Source organism: Abramis brama, assembly GCF_963993115.1.
Source record: "Abramis brama genome assembly, chromosome: 14".
NCBI lineage: Eukaryota > Metazoa > Chordata > Actinopteri > Cypriniformes > Leuciscidae > Abramis > Abramis brama.
This window is the reverse complement of record NC_139976.1, coordinates 2,434,286-2,453,107: the sequence shown is the minus strand read 5'-3', so window position 1 is coordinate 2,453,107 and position 18,822 is coordinate 2,434,286. Positions and strand designations below refer to the sequence as shown.

Here is an 18,822-nt window from a genome sequence, read left to right as displayed (position 1 = left end):
TTCGCGGAAGACAGCTTCAAGGGTACAAAGGGGGCGCTGCTGAGCACACTTCAGAGCATTAAAATGCTGAATGGGACTTGCCAAATCACTTCCATTTGTTTTATTAATAAAATTGATATAGGAAGTATTGGAAGTAAATTCGTTATGGGTCATCATAAATACTTTGCTTTAAAAGTACCAAGTAGTCACAAAAAAAAAAAGATGCATCGATAATCGTTACCCTCTGAATCGTAATCAAATCGAATCGTGAGGTGCCTAGAGATTCCCACCCCTATTTATTTTATTTATTTATTTTATTTATTAATTTATTTGACAGGGACAGTGTACATTAATTAGCATTGCTGCAAATGCACCAGAATTAGCCAAAAGGCTATTTTTCATCCGTTGTCCCTGGACTATGCATTTACTACGCATAACCTTATCTGCATATCATTTTATAGGGTTAGAATTGTTGCATTGTTCCCAATAAATAGATTGAGATTCACAAATAAATGTAAAGATTTTCACAAATTAAATCAAATTCACAAATAAATCAAAATGAGATTTGCAAATAAATGTAAAAAAAATAATTGTTTAGTCACAAACACAACTCTGCCTGGCATTCATTTGTGTATTGCTTCTTGTGCATTTGTGGATTTTGGAACGCTTTTAGTTTCAAGAGGTTCAGACAAATCCACAAATGAGTGGACTCCACCCACTGTCTACTTAAGCTAATCAGAAAACCAATCATAGCAAGGCTCTCACTCCAACCAATCACGATATGCTTTACAATTAGGGCATTATAAGGCCCATAAAACTGGTACAGTAAAAGAGGTTTAGAATGTGGATTTCGTTACACCATTTGACTGTGTATCAAGCCAAGCCACAGTATTATATTTTATGAGCCTTTAAAAATGCGAAAGAAACAGCGCACATCTCTGTTATAGGAACAACACGTTATGGCAGCGTCACGTTATTCAAGGTAGAACAGAAAAGCATCAATAAACAGCTGACTAATGAATAACTAGATTAAACCTAGAGATAAACATGCAAGTTTGTGTAATAGGTGAAATTACTGTCACACAACAGCCAACAGCGTTTCCCAGTTCTTCAGTCAAGCAGTTTTAATGAAGCATATGAGCAGCTCTGTGGATCTAACGAGCTAAAGAGCATTATAAATAGTATTTTAAACATAAAATAAATTATTCCTTTTGTTTGTAGAGACATATATATGGGTTCTTTTTAAATGTGTGACAGGTTGTTGCATTCCAATAGAGAAAGCTTGGTTTGCTCAGCAAGAAAAAAACAAAAAAAAACATTGGCCATGTAATGTCTGACATATTTCACAGAAAGTGGTTGACACAAAGAATTTTAATTAAGAGTATTTAATTGTTCATCGGCACTTTTACACATTTAGGCTACCTACAGAATGACCCCTCAAAAGTGTGCAAGTTCTAGACTTCTCAAGTATGACAGACTCATTTACTATATTGATTCCCTACTACACTTGTTTCATTTCTACATTTGGTAACACTTTACAATATGGTTCATTTATTAAACATTAGTTAATATATTAACTAACATGAACTATCCATGAGAAATCTAATGTTACAAGCGTTCAAATTAACCTGGAATTGTACACTATGAATATTGCTGGCTCTGTGACAAGCTGCTTATGTTACACTATTTGAAGTCGCTTTGGAAAACAGTATCAGCTAAATGGTCTTGGTCTCAAGTAAAAAAAAGAAAAGGAAAAAAAAAGAAAAAATCTAGTGAATTAAATAGATCTTTTTAACATTTATAATAATTTCCCTCTTGAAGTCCACTGATAAAAATATTCTGAGTTTTTCAACAAACTTTGCAACCACCTTAATGTTAGAATTTAATGGGGTTTTTTTTTTTTTTTTTTTTATGACTTTTAGCTCCATGAATGCAGATAATATAATATGATAATATAAAAAATATTATCTTTTATGAATACACTAGATGAACTCTGTGGGCACATGATGAAGCAACACAAATAAAATATTTGTTTAATAACATGTTTAAACAGATGCATTATATTCATTCAAAAAAATTGCATAGAGTTATATGAAACTTATCAGAAAAATTGGCTATTAAAACAAAACCTTATTGTTTTTATCTATTTCTAGAAAGACAAAACTCTTACCTTTAGAGAGGTTGTGTCCACCGTCCACCCTGAAGGCCCAACGGCCTGTAACATTGACATTACTGGACCTCTTGAGGTTTGGAATAAAGCTCCCGTTGACTGATCCAGGAATCACAAAGTAGTGTGTGGAGTTTACAGTGTCATAACCAGCCTGTATAATACATGTAAAAAATGCAAATTATATATTTAAACTGTACACATACATACGATACACTTATATAGTATTGAATGGTAACATTTTGATCTGATACAGAAAGGTTTCTTTTACCTCCACCTGATGTTCTGTTACAGAAATGTCACCATAATTCATCAGAATAAATGTAAAATTACTGCCTGAAATTAAAACCACTTGAAATGATGTTTCCTGCAAAGATTGGAAAAAAGCATAATCACTCTTAGTGTTCATTGTTCATTATTTTTATACAAAATATTCATATTATTCAATGTTAGTATCAGTCATATTATTGCTCTTATTTGTATGAACATTACTGTGTGATCTCATTGTTATAATTGTTTTATTTGAATGGAATTGAATTTAGTAAAAACAGTCACATTTCAGAAGCATAATCAAACTTACTGTGCCAGACAAGGAAAAGTAAGGAACTTTATCCCACGTTGCAACAAAAACCCAAGAAGCGTTGAAGGTCAGATTTGGGAAATGATTGTTTATATCCTGAGTGGCGCGTGTGAGAACACTTCCATTAGTGTACTGATGATATGAAACCACACCTCTCGCACTGTTGTCAAGGTCGGTCCAGAGACCAGCAATTATATCTTGGCTTTCATTAGAGGGAAAGGAGTTTGGGAAATATTGTGATGAAGACTGTTTGAATGTGAGGTGTCCATTATTATTCACCTGAAACATGAGATATATTGTCAAAATCACAGTCACAGATGAGCTTATAATGCAATCACTCACATTAAGACTTAGAATCGAGATGAAATCCAATTCTTACATAAATCTGCTGGTATGTTCGGCCAAAGAACAGAAAAGGCCTCGACAGCTTAATTTTAATGGAGCTTCCATCATCAGCAGCAGCATTTCGTGTGTCTCCTGATGAGCCGAAAGGGTAGAATATTTCTGGTGCTGCTGTGAGAATAAACAAAAAATACAGAAGATTTGACAATTACATTTCACAGTGATTTGTGAGGTTCATTTTGAGGTTATGTCATGTTAAAGGAATCTGGCTGCTATTAGTATTGGGACATGATGACCTCTGGTTGTGGACTGGAGTTACTGTGGACTAATATTGGCACCCTTGGTAAATATGAGTCAAATTTTGTTTATCTTTTTTTACAATTTTTCACAACAATCTATCCTTTAACTTACGTAAAATTATAGAAAATAAATAAATAAACATTTCTCCAAATCTTGTGCCACAATTATTTTCACCCCTAGAAATTCTAACAAATCATATTGTAAGTTAAGTTCACCTGAGTGTTTAATAAAACTTAAGTTGTAAGTCATAACTATGATGTGATACGCAAGCCAAATTCCTCATCCATCACTATAGGAAAGACTGAAAATTCTGCAATAATGTGTAAGAAAAGGGTGTTGAGAAGATGAAAAAAATATTGAAAATGGCCATTTCCACAATTGAGGAAATAATTATTTTATGAGCTGTTTTATTTCTGTCTAATGTGATTTATATTCAGAAGAAATTAGTTTAGCTATGATTTTTTTCTACACTCTTGTGTAATGGGTCAAACAAAAACAAAGAAAACTCTAAGATGCTCATGAGAGTTTATAAAGGAAGCAAGACTTTACCAGTGGTTGTGATTGGTGGAGTCATGGATTCTACAGGTGGGATTGTCTCTGTTGTTGTAGACGCTGATGAGTTTGACTGGCTTGTGGATTCTAGTATTAGGAACAATTTTATGTGGCTTGCATTTAAAATAAATTATAAATATTACATTAAAAAACAACAGGTAGGTTCCACTTTATTTAGATTTAGACATTCTACTAACTATAAGTAACTTTGCAACTACATGTCAACTAACTCTAAGTATTAGTAGACTGTCAGTAGACTATGGAAGCTTGTTTCCGCCACAGAATAAAACATTTTAAAATATAATTTTGCGACTTTTTATCTCACAATTGCGAGTTTATATCTCGCAAATCTGACTTTATTTCTCAGAATTGCGAGATATAAAGTCAGAATTGCGTGAAATAAAGTCGCAATTGTGTCTTATAAAGTCAAAATTGTGAGATATAAACTATTCTGAGGTAAAAAAAAAAAAGTCTGTCTTTTTTTCCCCTTAGAAGAATTGGACTTTATATCTCACAATTGTGAGTTTATAACACTCAATTGCGACTTTATATCATGCAATTCTGACTTTATATCTCCCAATTGCGTGAAATAAAGTCGCAATTGCGTGATATAAAGTCGCAATTGCGAGAAAAAAAGTCAGATTTCTGACTTTATAAGACGCAATTGCGACTTTATATCTCGCAATTCTGACTTTATAACACGCAATTGCGACTTTATTTCACGCAATTCTGACTTTATATCTCGCAATTCTGAGAAATAAAGTCAGAATTGCGAGATGTACACTCGCAATTGTGAGATAAAAAGTCGCAATTATCTTTAAAATGTTTTATTCTGTGGCGGAAACAAGCTTCCATAGTAGACTGTCAGTAGACTGTTAGGTTATGGTTAGGTGTTAGGGTTCGGGTTAGTAGAATAAGTTGACTTGTAAATGCCAAGTTACTTATAGTCAGTAGAATATCTGTTGGGGACCATCAAAATAAAGTGTTAGCAAATATTAAGCAGACAGTCTACTAATACTCTAATGACAGTTAGTTGACATGTAGTTGCAAAGTTACTTATAGTTAGAAAAACGTCTAAAGTGGACGATCGAAATAAAGTGTTACCAACAAGGTTCTCTTACATACACAAAGTGCACATGTAAATATATTTACCTGCACAGTATGTCAAATGGCAGGTAGTTGGGCTCACAAACTCATAGACATAATAATCTCCTGGACAGGCTTTGACTTTAATGGGATTGGATTGGAAAAAGCAGCAGTTATTGCTCCAGTGACCGCAGACATCTCGAGTGACCACTCCATCCTCAACTGTTGGATGTCCTCCGTTCAGCCACAGTGGAGCATGAGTGCCACAACTATACTCATCAACACATGTGTCTGGCATCTGAACGCTCTGACCCTGAATGAAGAGACGGTACCAGCCGTTCCAGCTGACCCAAGCGTCACACATTATTTGAGAGGAATGTTGATTGTTGGTGGCTCTCCATGAATCATCCAGGATAGTGTAGTTGTAGCAGGGGTCAACAGGGGGAACTGTTGGAAATATGGAAATTACAAATATACATTTTGCTGAATTAATAAATGAATGTTGTTTTATGTATCATTTTTGTAGTCATGAAATAGTTATCTCCAGATCACTCTTTACTTAAGTTCCCTGTTTTATTAGAATTTTAAGTTCAAAGCTGAAGACAATTTGTCTTGAACTTTCAGAACATCTCCTCTCATTTAGCTGACAAAACAAGTGTTAAAAACAGCCAAATTTAGTCACTTTGCAATTGAGCACAAAGATTACAAGCAACTTGACCTCAAGAAGTCAATGCTTTCAAAACACACGTTGACACTTATTTGCAAAATATATTTATATATATTTTCAAGTGATCTACGATCTATGACCTTGAAAATCAGATTTTGATTGTTCTTTTAGATTTAAAACATCTTTAAGAACTGACACTCCCTCCCCAGTCCAAAACAAAACATAAATTGAAACTAATCTGCAAAATATCTTGTTCCTAGATCTCTGCTTTTGATTTGATTTCATGGCTTATTACGCTTGCATGTATTATTTGCTAATTACTTCATTTTGCATCTTGTTCGTGTATTTCTCAAACTAGTGTCAGTCTAAGATAGCCAGGGGGTCTAAAAATCACCCAAAACTATAGTAATACCCAAGTAATATTGAGACAAAGAACGACACTACACTATAAAATTGAATATATGAATATGAATGTATAAAAGGCCATCAAATTACACTCTGATTCTTTTATATTTTTGTGTGTACATGCAGTAATTCCCTGTCTCTGATGGTTGGTGTGTGTGAACATGGGTTATAAACTGAGTTTGAGAAACACTGGTGGTTTAGTTTTCATTATTAACAAAGTTTCAGTACTTCACTTTATCTAAAATTGCATTCTATGTTCATTTTAATATATAGGGCCCCATTTTAACAATCTGAAACGCAAGTGTCAAAGCGCAAGTAACTTTGTGGGCGGGTCTCGGCGCTGTTGCTATTATACCGGCGGGATAAATGACTCTTGCGCCAGGCGCAAATCTAAATGGGTTGGTCTGAAGTAGCTTCATTATTCATAGGTGTGGTTTGGGCGTAACGTGAAATAAACCAATCAGAGCGACATCTCACATTCCCTTTAAGAGCAGACGCGCTTTTTCCTTGGCGTATTGCTATTATAACGGCGGATTTGCCAGGCGCGCGCCAGGAGCGGTTCACAGCCGAGGAGAGCAACGCTCTCGTCACGGCCGTAAAAGAGAGAGAAGTGACATTGGGGATGGAGAAACACACCCAAATTAGCTTCGGTTAAACAGGTATATAATAATGTGGGTAAATGTGTAAGCTAGATGTATGCTTTTATAATAAATTGTCTATCTATCTATCTATCTATCTATCTATCTATCTATCTATCGTTTGTAATAATATGATTTGCAAAAATGAAAACTGCTGCTTCTGTGTAGATTAGAGAATCAAAGTGTATGCGCGTTGTGCACGCTATACATTATGGTCAAGCATGCGCCCTTAAAATAGCATAATGAACAATGCGCGACGCGCCACTGACTTTAGACTAGGTTTTTTCTGGCCAGTGGCGCAATTGTTTTATGGAACAGTAAAATAGCACCAGGGATTGTTTGCGCCGGGACACGCCTCCTTTTTTGCGCTGAACCGCCCAGGGAGCGCAAGTTCATTCCCTAGTTTAGCAACGTGCTTCTGTGGAGGGAAAAGCGCGCTTTGCGCGGGTGCAAAATAGGAATGAAACATGCGTCGGTGTACAAAGTCAATTGCGCTGGGTGCAAGATAGGGCCCAAAGAGTCTGAATTTCATACTCATTTGTGAGCTGTATTGCTTCTTCCTAATGTGTTTTTTGCAGAAATGATTATGAATTTACTTAATGCAATAAATAGGAACATTTCAAGAGATCTTGTTTAATAAAAACACATCCAAAAAAGATTCTCAAGAGAGTTTATAAAGGAAGCAATACTTTACCAGTGGTTGTGATTGGTGGAGTCATGGATTCTATGGATGGGATCGTCTCTGTTGTTGTAGACGCTGATGAGTTAGACTGACTTGAGGCTTCTGGTGTTAGGAACATTTTATATTAACAACAATCATTTAATTTAACTTCAAACAATATCCAGAAGAAGAAAAAAATAGCTGAAAATCATATGAGTAAGTGCTCACCAACACAGTAAGCTCCACAATACATTGGCTTGACAAACTCATAAACATAGTAATTTCCTGGACAGGCTTTGACTCTTATAGGATGGGATGTGTAGTTACAGCAGCCGCTCCATGAGGAGAGACAGACCTGACGGGTGACCACTCCATCTTCCAGCTGTGGGTGAGGGCCGTTGAGCGACAGTGGTTCATAAGTGCCACAGATGTAATGATTTACACATGATTCTGGCATCTGAGTATTTTCACCATTGTAGAACATCCTGTACCAGCCATTCCACTCCACATTATAATCACACATGCCATAGTGGTAAGAGTTATTATAGTAAGAGTTGTCTGTGGCTCTCCAAGGCTCATCCAGACTGGTATAGTTGTAGCAGGGATCAACACTTGGGGTGGAGAAAGATACTACGCAGAAAGTGTGCATTATAATAACATAAAAACCATCAATACAATTCATGATAATCATGACAAAAAAAAAGATGAATGAATATACCTGCACAATATACAGGATCTGGGATTGAAAGAGTTGGTCTGGTAAATTTGTAGACATAATAATTTCCAGGACAAGTTTTGACTTGGATCGGGTCGGATCTGTAGCGACTGCACTGATCATTACGGGAGCCGTAAACTTCACGAGTAACAACTCCATCTTCTAGCCGAGGATGAGAGCCATTAAGCCACAGAGAACTAAAACCTCCACATGACATGTAATAAAAACACCACTCAGGCATCTGAGCACTTGATCCATTAATGAAGAGTCGATACCAGCCATCCCATTCTACACGAGTGTCATCATGATCAGATATGAATCCATAACTAGACCAGTAATTGTGTGTGCTTCTCCAGTAGTTGTCGAGTATGTTGTAGTTATTACACGGGTCATAATCTGTTAGTAAGAGATGATGATACCAAAACATATTATATTTCAATGATGAACTTCACAAGAACAAATCTAAAACAGTCAAACTACAAATAATCATGAGATTCATAAACCATTTATACATAACATAACTGTGTTAGATAGTGATGGTTCAAGTTAATGTATACAAATTGCCATTTAAACTTTAATGGAAAAAACAAGAGCAAATTTGGCTGTTGAGATAATCATATATTCACTCATATATATTTTATACAACTTACTCAAGGTGATGCTGGATCCAGTGGTTATATCTGGACTTATAGTGGAAACTGCCTGTGAAATAGTGTTGACATCTAAAAAGAAGGAAATTCATGTCATGAGAAAAATCATTTTAAAAGGTTTGAAAGACTTAAAAACTACAAAAAGCACAGTACCTGTACAGTATCCTGAACACCATAATTGTGGATTCACAAGTTCATAGACATAGTAATTGTCTGGACACGCTTTCACTCTGATGGGAACTGTCTTGTATTCACAGCAGCTTCCCCAATAACCACCACAGACCTCCCTGGTCACCACTCCATCCTCTATCTGAGGGTGAGTATCATTGAGCCACAGATTGATGTATGTGTTACAGGTGTATGAACTAACACAGGTCTCTGACATCCGGATGTCCATTCCATAGTAGAAAAGCCGGTACCAGCCATTCCAGGAGAAAAGTTCATCACAAATGTAATCTCCACTTTCATTGTTGGCTCTCCAGGGACGATCCAGAGACTCATAGTTGTAGCAGGGATCACTGCTGATGCTTTGGAAAGCAACTGTCATGGACAAAAGAGATCTCTGTATTATACACTTTGTATTATCTACCTGCATATACACCAGGGGCCTCATGTATAAAACTTTACGTAGATTTCATCCTAAAAGTGTATGCACACACAAAAGGTATTGTATACGCACGAAAGTCCAAAATTATCCATACATGGATCTTACGACGCCTAGCCTTACTATGCATAACCTTATTGCATATCATTTTATGGGGTTAGAATTGTTGCATTGTTCCCAATAAATAGATTGAGATTCACAAATTAAATCAAATTCTCAAATAAATAAATATGAGATTTTCACACAAAAAAAAACTCTGCCTGGCATTCATTTGTGTTTTGCTTCTTGTGCATTTGTGGATCACAGCACGCATTTGTGGATTTGCAGATGTGCAGACAAATGCACAAATAAGTGGACTCCACCCACCGTCTACTTAAGCTAATCAGAAAACCAATCATAGCAAGCTCTCACTCCAACCAATCACGATTTGCCTTACAATTAGGGCATTATAAGGCCCATAAAATTTGTACAGTAAAAGAGGTTTAAAATGTGGATTTCGTTACACCATTTGACTATCAAGCCAAGCCACAGTATTATATTTTATGAGCCTTTGAAAATGCGAAAGAAACAGCGCACATCTCTGTTATAGGAGCAACACGTTATGGCAGCGTCACGTTATTCAAGGTAGAACAGAAAAGCATCAATAAGCAGCTGACTAATGAATAACTAGATTAAACCTAGAGATAAACATGCAAGTTTGTGTAATAGGTGAAATTACTGTCACACAACAGCCAACAGCGTTTCCCAGTTCTTCAGTCAAGCAGTTTTAATGAAGCATATGAGCAGCTCTGTGGATCTAACGATCTATAGAGCATTATAAATAAATTATTCCTTTTGTTTGTAGAGATATATATGTGGGTTCTTTTTAAATGTGTGACAGGTTGTTGCATTCCAATAGAGAAAGCTTGGTTTGCTCAGCAAGAACAAAACAAAACAAAACATGGGCCATGTAATGTCTGACATATTTCACAGCGCAAAGAATTTTAATTAAGTTTAATTATTTTTTTTAATTTAGGCTACCTACAGAATGACCCCACAAGTGTTTAAGTTCTAGACTTCTCAAGTATGACAGACTCATTTACTATATGAACAATTCCCTACTACACTTGTTTCTACATTTCTACATTTGGTAACAATTTACAATAAGGTTATTTTATTAAACATTATGTATTAACTAACATGAAATAACCATGAACAATACATGTGTTACTGTTTTTGTTAATCTTTGTTATTTAATAAAAAATACAGCTGTTCAATGTTTGTTCATGCTAGTTCACAGTGCATTAACTAATGATAACAAGATTTTAATAAAGTATTAGAAAATGTTGAAATTATAATTAACAAAGATTAACAAATGCTGTATAGGTGCAGTTCATTATTAGTTCATGCTAACTAATGTAGTTAACTAATGTTAACTAATGAACCTTATTGCAAAGTGTTACCCTACATTTTTATGGAAAGCAAAAGATAGAAAGAGGAATTTAAGGTTATAAAGTGAAAAAAATACTGTACCTGTTGGTCCATTGGTTATTTCACCTGTTAAAACAAAATTCAAGCAAAAAGATTTCAATTTAGGAGTATCTTATTAGTTCACATATTTGAAAGTGTCAATCCAATGAGACATATTTGGTCAGTTATAGATTTTAAGATGTATAAAACACTCACCATTAACCAGCATCATCAGTGACGCACACAGTGAAATTAGAAACCTCATTGTGACAAACAGATCTGTAAAGACTCAAGATTATACACATACATCTGCAAAAGGAATAACAACAATAGATTTGTTTCTATATATGTTCATTTCAACTTGTAAGCCATTAAAATCCAAACAAGTAATTTAAATATAATATACATGAAATAACTTTACCTAAGATCAGAGCAAACTCAGTGAGATTCTCTCTTCAGTAGTTCAATACAGTGATGCTGAAGCTCTCACAATCTTATCAGTGCCTTTAATAACTGTGGGTGGATCATTACTGGAACGCTTAACAATACCTTAAAGCAGTGTTTCATTTCTTCTTATTTTGTAAGAGATTGTATCAATGCTTGCCATTTAGTCAGGTCACTTCATTGTGCAGCTCTGTTGTGTACCGGCTGCTCTGATATTACAATGGCAACAATAGTTAATCTAAGTTGACCTAAAATCAGAATGAATCTAGATAAGCAAGATTCCCAGCAACTATACATATACTGTATGTACACACACACACACACACACATACATATATACACACATTACATACATACGTACGTACATACATACATCAGTAGTTTAACTCTTAACTTTAGGAAGCACAAGTAGAATCAGCACTATATGTTGAAAACAATTACATAATTTAACACATTTAAAAGGAACATTTACATTGTATGTATTAATCTCCCAGTGAACATCACACAACATGACCACTGTCCACTTAGCAATCTTCCAAATACATTCTTTAAAAAAAAAAAAGTAAGCAACAAAAAGGTAGCCCCTATAAACTTGCAATACTAGGATACATGCAAAAGTTTAGTGGTAAAAAGTTGCTCTCATGCAAAGATCCATTCATTAAATCATACAATTTCAGTCTCATACTGGAAATACTCTTTCAAAAGTCAATGCAGAAGCACTGCAGACCTCTGAACATGCATTTCTAGCTATTTTACAGGGACTTTAATAAGATGTAGGAATATTTAAGAAGAGTGTCAGACTGCTTGGACGTGAACTTGTCAATAGTCTGACACTGAATGTAGCCTTTCAGTCTTTCTTCACCTTATTTAATTAAAAACTAAAACTAGAACAAAAACAACTTTGGTTATTTGAGCAATGACTGAACCTCACAGCATCTTACCTTTTCAGAGAGAATAATTCAAACAGTGTGCTAACATTCTTCAAAGCCTTTAGAATTGAAAATACAGTAGTCATCATTTGAAGTGGATCAGAAAAGTTCTACCAGAAAGACTCGGGAGAATTAATACTGTAACAATAACATTTATTTAGGAGCTCAGCAAGCAATCAGGTTCTTTGGCGTAGGCCCCGTTCATAACTCGCATTCAGAGGGTACTGAATCTGCGAGTCCCGCCTGAAGACGAAGGCGGGGGCGCCGCTCACCCCCCGGCGGAGTAAGGAAAGGGGCCATCTGGTGGTGGTGGGGTGGATGGAGGAAAAGACATCTGAAGTCTTCAGGATGGAAGGGATAGCCTGACTGATGGTGTTGGGGTTGATAGAGGGAGGACCCAGCTTGGTTGAGTAGAGGAGTTGGAGGAAAGATCCCATCTTGGTGGAGGCGGGGAGGATGGAGGTACTGGAGTGACAGCATCTGTGAACTCAGACATGTGTAAGCGCTGCCCTTTTAAGCTACAGTAAGTGATATAATTGGATAGATGAGGAGGTAATTAATGACGCGAACGATTGAGTCTTCCTGGCAGAACTTGCGCTAGCTTCATTTCTACCAGAAAGACTCGGGAGAATTAATACTGTAACAATAACATTTATTTAGGAGCTCAGCAAGCAATCAGGTTCTTTGGCGTAGGCCCCGTTCATAACTCGCATTCAGAGGGTACTGAATCTGCGAGTCCCGCCTGAAGACGAAGGCGGGGGCGCCGCTCACCCCCAAAGATAGGTGGAATTAAGGATCCGCCGGAACGGGGCCCACCCCCCCAAAAAAAAGTTTTTTTTTTTTTTTTTTTTTTTATATATACATATATTTTTTAATTAACTCACCGGCCGTGAATCCTGAAGTTCCTAACATAGATAAGAAAGGAAGAGAGAGAGAGAAAAAAAAAAAAGAACATTAGATTTAGACGAGTACCATCCTTGATTATATCGAATAAGCCACTGCCGTCGTGGTTCTAACATATTATTTTATTTATAATAAGAAAATATATATCAACTTTCGAGATACATGGACATATGCTGCTGGTATCCTTGGTTGCACGCATAAAACAGAACCGCCTTTAGATGGACCTATGAGCACGAGCCGTCTTTTGATAGAACACATGGGCCACAGGCCATCTTTTGAAAGAACACATGGGCCACAGGCCATCTTTTGATAGGACACATGGGCCACAGGCCATCTTTTGATAGGACACATGGGCCACAGGCCGTCTTTTGATAAAACGCATGGGCCACAGGCCATCTTTTGATAAAACACATGGGCCACAGGCCATCTTTTGATAGAACACATGGCCGCAGGCCGTCCTTGATAGAACACATAGGCCGCAGGCCATCTTTTGAGAGGACACATAGGCCGCAGGCCGTCCTTTGATAGAGCACGTAGGCCGCAGGCCATCTTTTGAGAGGACACATAGGCCGCAGGCCGTCCTTTGATAGAACACGTGGGCCACAGCCACTTGGTAGTACACTTGGGCCGCAGCCACTTGAAACCATAACATGTAACAACTGTTTAAACAGACGTGAAACCCACGGCCATCTTGGTTTAGTAGCTAGCCATACGATCATAGAATGCCAATCTGCTTTGGCAAAAACACCACCACCAGTAGATAAATAGGAATTTACCTAGATCAAGACTGGAGAGCTTGCTGGGCTTCGAGGATGGATTTTAAATCTGGTCTTATGTAGGACTCGAAAGCCGAGGAGGACCACCTGCCCAAGATTTTGATAGCTGCTGTAGAGATGCCGCGCTCGGCTGCTGTAGTGGCAGCTCCAATTCTGAAGGAATGTCCGGTGAATTGAGAAGGAGATAAGCTGCAGCTTTTGAGAACGGAGTTGAGATGGAACTTGAACCGGTTTTGAGAGAGAGGTGCTCCGTTGGGTAGAATGAAGAGGGGAGAACTAGCAGAATGTCTGAGACGGATTTTTAGGAATTTAGTCATTGAGGAGAAGGGGCAGAAATCGCTACTGATTTTAGAGATAGTTAAAGTAATGCCAGAGCCTTTAGAGTCATTCTTGGAATGTTTAAGAAAGAGTGTGAAAAAATTAGGAAAGAATTGTAAGTCTGAAAAGGAAAGACCGCGTGCTGGATCGAATGTATTGGTTGGTGAAGTAAATTCTCCTGGACGCATAAAGCCGTAGAAAGCTGTAAGAAATACAGCTTCTAGCAGAGTGTTGATATATTTGGAAAAGAGGCCGTTGCGAACTGCAATGATTAACCTATGAATTAAAGGTAACGTCAAAGGCAGCCTTTTGTCAGGGGACACGATAGAAGTTTTAGCCATACCTTTGAGCATGAGGCGAATAGGAGTAGCGGTGAATAGGCTAGGAGAATCGGGGTTATAATATTTGGCGTAGAATTGAACACCTGCGAGTAATCTACGAATGGAAGAGATTTTTAAATTTCGTTTGTCGAAATTAAACGCGAGAAAGGAGCAAACTGTCGAAATCAAAATAGGGAATAAAGGAAGTTGAAAGGCTAAACAAAACATTGAAAACGAATACCAGGCAGAAGTATAAGCTTTGAGAGTCGATGGAGCAACGCCTTTAGACATGTAAAGTCTGGCTGAGCAAAGCAAATCTTCTAGTATAACGTTGTGGCTGACAGGGGAGGGCAGGGTGTTGGATCCTTGTTGGCTGCGGGGCAGAGCCGTCTGAAGGTCTGAAAACGAAAGCGAGATAGAGCGTCAGCGACAACATTGAAATGGCCAGGTATGTGAGCAGCTTTAATAATGAAGTTGTGGATGACTGACTGCCAAATTAAGCGACGCAGAAAAGGCATGATCATCAGGCAAGATGATCTGCCTTTATTAATAATAGCTACGGTGGCTTCGTTATCGCAAAACATAAGAATGCGTTTCCTAGACCACTCAGGACCCCAGATTACGCTGGCTACGACTAGAGGATAGAGTTCGTATAGCGCTGAAGAGAGTGAACTAGATGTAGAACTAGGAAAATCATTCGGCCATCTCTCTGCGAACCAGTGCCCTTGGAAAAATCCCCCGAACCCGACGGACGGAGCAGCATCGGTGAATAAATGTAAATCTGCGGATGATTCGAAGTTCTCGTTATAGAAAAAAGAAATGCCGTTCCAATCATTTAGTAAGCGAGACCAGAATGTAATATCGGACCGACAACCTTCGTCTAACTGAACCGGATTACTAAGTTCGGGCACGGAATGTGCAGCTGTTAATAGACGCGAAATGAAAGCCCTGCCTTGCGGGATGATGCTCATCGCGAAATTTAGGTGGCCCAAGAGGGACAATAGATCGCGCTTCGAGACGACTGGTAGAGAGGAAAATTTTTCCAGGAAAGATCGGATTCTTATAAGCTTTTCTAGGGGAAGAGAAGCTTGCATCTTAACCGTATCGAGGGAGATACCTAAAAATTCGAGATTGGTGGAGGGGCCCAGAGTTTTCTCTGAAGAGAGGGGAACGCCGACGTCACTGAAAACCTGCTTTAAGATATCGAGGACGGAAGAATGAGGAGAAGGGAAATCGATAAGCAAGAAATCGTCAAGTAAATGCAAAACGAACGGGAGTTTGCAGACGTTCAGCAGGATCCAACACAAAGCTTCCGACAGACTATTGAAGATATGAGGGCTGCTCCTACACCCGAAAGTGAGCCTTACTGCAAAATAGAATTTTGAATCCCATTTAACGCCGAAAAGTGGCCAGTCAGCAGGGTGTATTGGCATGGTTTTAAAAGCGTCTGTTATGTCTGCTTTAGCCAGCCAAGCACCATGGCCAGCTAGCTTGATTAACTGAATAGCGTTGTCCACCGAAGCGTAATGAAGGGAGAATGGTTCGAGGGGAATGCATTCATTAACGCTTAGAATTTTGCTGGAATGGGGAGAAGACATGTCAAAAATGAGACGTTTTTTACCAGAGTATTTTCGGGTAGCGACACCAATAGAGTTAATCCTGAAGGGGGAAAAAGGAGGGAAGGCGAAAGGGCCGATAACATAGCCTTTATTGACTTCTTTCTCGAGCAGTGTAAAAACAACGTCGGGCTCATTCATAGCTGATTGCAAGTTTTTAGCTGAAAAGGATGAAGTGAGTTGTGAGAGAATTCCCACCCTAAACCCTTGAGACAAGCCGGTGATGAGATAATCGACGAAAGATGGATCGGGGTGAGAAGAGAGGTAGCTAGAGAGGTTTGAAATGTTGATAGGTGTGGACGGATGTTTGCTCAGAATTTCTTCTGAAACTGGGCTTTCCTTGTGGTTTGAGGTTTGTATCGGCGTGGGCAGACTGATTTCGGGTGTGGGTCTTTGCACAAGCTGCAAATATGAGCGAAACGACAGTTATTAAATGTACACACAGCTTCGTTAAACTGATTGCAAATAGGATTGTCATTAAATGTTTCAGCGGGGCGTCCTCTGCTGGAGGAGCTGCGTCTTACATTTTCAGTACCGCGGACAGCGGCCTGATCGCGGCTAGAAAAAGCTTTCGGGCAGAAAGCAGCTGAGTGTCCGTGGGCGCTGCATATAGAACATGACAAACTTCTTTGACCGCCGAAATGGCGAACTAGCAATTCAGTATCCGTGATGGACCAGTCGAGTCTTGAATTGTAGAGTGTAATGCAAGACGCGGATTTAGCGGAAAAGGATTTATGATACTCATAGAATAAGGTGCCCCCGTACCTTTGATTAAAGTCTGCCATCATGGATAGATAGAGGTCTAACTCTTCCCTCCTATCTGGAAAAACTTGGCATAGAGTGTCCCTGTAAATGCTGAAAGCAATTACGAACTCTCCGAACGAAAGATTGCGTTGCAAGCGTGGATCGGAAGTTTTAAGGAGCACTGCCACGTCACCGCATTCCACCATTTTCCTGTCGGCAGCAGGCGAAGGGAGAAGTAAAGAAGCCAGGTTGATGTCCTTACCTTGGATAATATTTGACCTGAGATGTGGAGAGACTGTAGCGGCGGCGGGAGGAACGAAACGCCTACCGAAAGCTTGAGCTGGTGTAGATGAGGAGAGATTAAAACTGGGAGAAGCCGGTGAAGCTGAGACGTTTTGGAATGACGGCTGGATCCTGAGAAGAGGAGCGGGCAGAGAGGTCGATGTAGAAGGTAAGCTTGCTGAAATATTACCGGAGAAAGAGGGCCGAGTTGTAGCGGGATCTGGGCTGCTGTCAGGGTTGAAGAGCGAGTTTTCAAAATCTGTCATCTTGGACTGTAATCCTTTGACCGTTTGGGATAGGTTTTGAACTGCGGAAAGGAGCAGCAGATTAGTATCGGGTGGGTCGGCGATTTGAGAAGGAGATATCTCTTGATCCGGTAATGATGTCCTTTTAGCTGAACGAGGTGTAGATTTTGCAGATCTTTTTCTGCTGGCTTTTTTCGGTTGAGCAGAGGTTGTGGCGGCGTCTGGATGTGGAGAAGTAGATGCAGGAGGATTGCCCAGTGTGTTCTGGGCCAAGAGCAGAAGATCTTCTCTAGAAATTCCTTCGCTAGCAGGGATGCCGGCGTCCTCGAGAGCGTTTAATATGAGTTCAGAAGAGCAGCTCGCCCACGAAGAGGTGCGGCATTGAATTCGGGTACTCCGGCGTGTAGCAGAAGGGGATGGCTGAACGAAATCGTCTGAATCTGAGTAGTCACAAATGGATTGGTTATCCTGAGACATGTTTGGTCGGCTACTGTCGCTAGCAGTTGAGTTACTGGAGTGACAGCATCTGCGAACTCAGACATGTGTAAGCGCTGCCCTTTTAAGCTACAGTAAGTGATATAATTGGATAGATGAGGAGGTAATTAATGACGCGAACGATTGAGTCTTCCTGGCAGAACTTGCGCTAGCTTCATTTCATCAAAGTTGTCCTAAGACAAGAACGGATATTGTTCAAAATTCATGTAGAACTTTGATGAAAGGTTTTGATCCACTTCTATTATAGAATCACACTTACACATTTTGGAACCATTATGGAAAACGATCAAAACGATTGCAATTATTACAAATACTTCTCTTTCTTACTATTCCTGAATGTAACTGATCACAAAAGGCAGACCATGAAGCCACTTTACTTACTTATCAAAATTAATTACCTTTTGGGTTACTCTCTGCATTATGTTCTCATCATATGATTCGATACAATAGATAAAATATGAATCTATCATTTTTAAAGATGGTGCTGCACTTATACAGTGCTATGCATAAGTTTAGACACCCATGCTAAAGTTGACTAAAAAGAGGAATAAAAAATCATCTTTTGGAAATTGAACTTAATGCCTTAATTAAAAAAATTAGGAAAAATCCAACCTTTAAGGACACCAGTTTTCTTTGTGAATGAATAATGTATCGTAAATAAATAAATATTCTTCCTTAAAATACAGGGTGCATAAGTCTGGACACCCCTATGTTAAATTCCCATAGAGGCAGGCAGATTTTTTTTTTTAAAGGCCAGTTTCTTCATGGATCCAGGATACTATGCATCCTGATAAAGTTCCCTTGGCCTCTGGAATTAAAATAGCCCCACATCATCACATAGCCTTCACCATACATAGAGATTGGCATGGTTTTATTTCAGTTAGACTAATAGCTGGTTTGATTTGCATTGAGAGATGATCTTATGGAAAGTACCCCATGCCAATCTCTAGGTATG

The 18,822-nt window shown here is 38.5% G+C and overlaps 1 protein-coding gene and 1 long non-coding RNA gene across 2 annotated transcripts; both read right to left on the bottom strand.

Moving 5' to 3' along the window:
- Window positions 1–1,961: 1,961 nt before the first annotated feature.
- On the bottom strand, window positions 1,962–9,289 carry LOC311096276 (uncharacterized protein; the record flags this gene model as incomplete). Its single annotated transcript, XM_084135343.1, has 10 exons — window positions 1,962–1,972; window positions 2,150–2,300; window positions 2,727–3,005; window positions 3,106–3,239; window positions 5,073–5,453; window positions 7,411–7,500; window positions 7,606–8,007; window positions 8,096–8,488; window positions 8,743–8,814; window positions 8,896–9,289. 10 exons carry the CDS (start codon window positions 9,287–9,289, stop codon window positions 1,962–1,964), a joined length of 2,307 nt encoding a protein of 768 aa, XP_083991469.1.
- Window positions 9,290–12,304: 3,015 nt separating this feature from the next.
- On the bottom strand, window positions 12,305–17,356 carry LOC311095865. The gene is made up of 3 exons (XR_014608918.1): window positions 13,848–17,356; window positions 13,053–13,073; window positions 12,305–12,648 (listed from the first exon to the last, which is right to left on the bottom strand). It is a non-coding gene; the product is annotated as an uncharacterized lncRNA (long non-coding RNA).
- Between the last annotated feature and the right edge of the window lie 1,466 nt (window positions 17,357–18,822).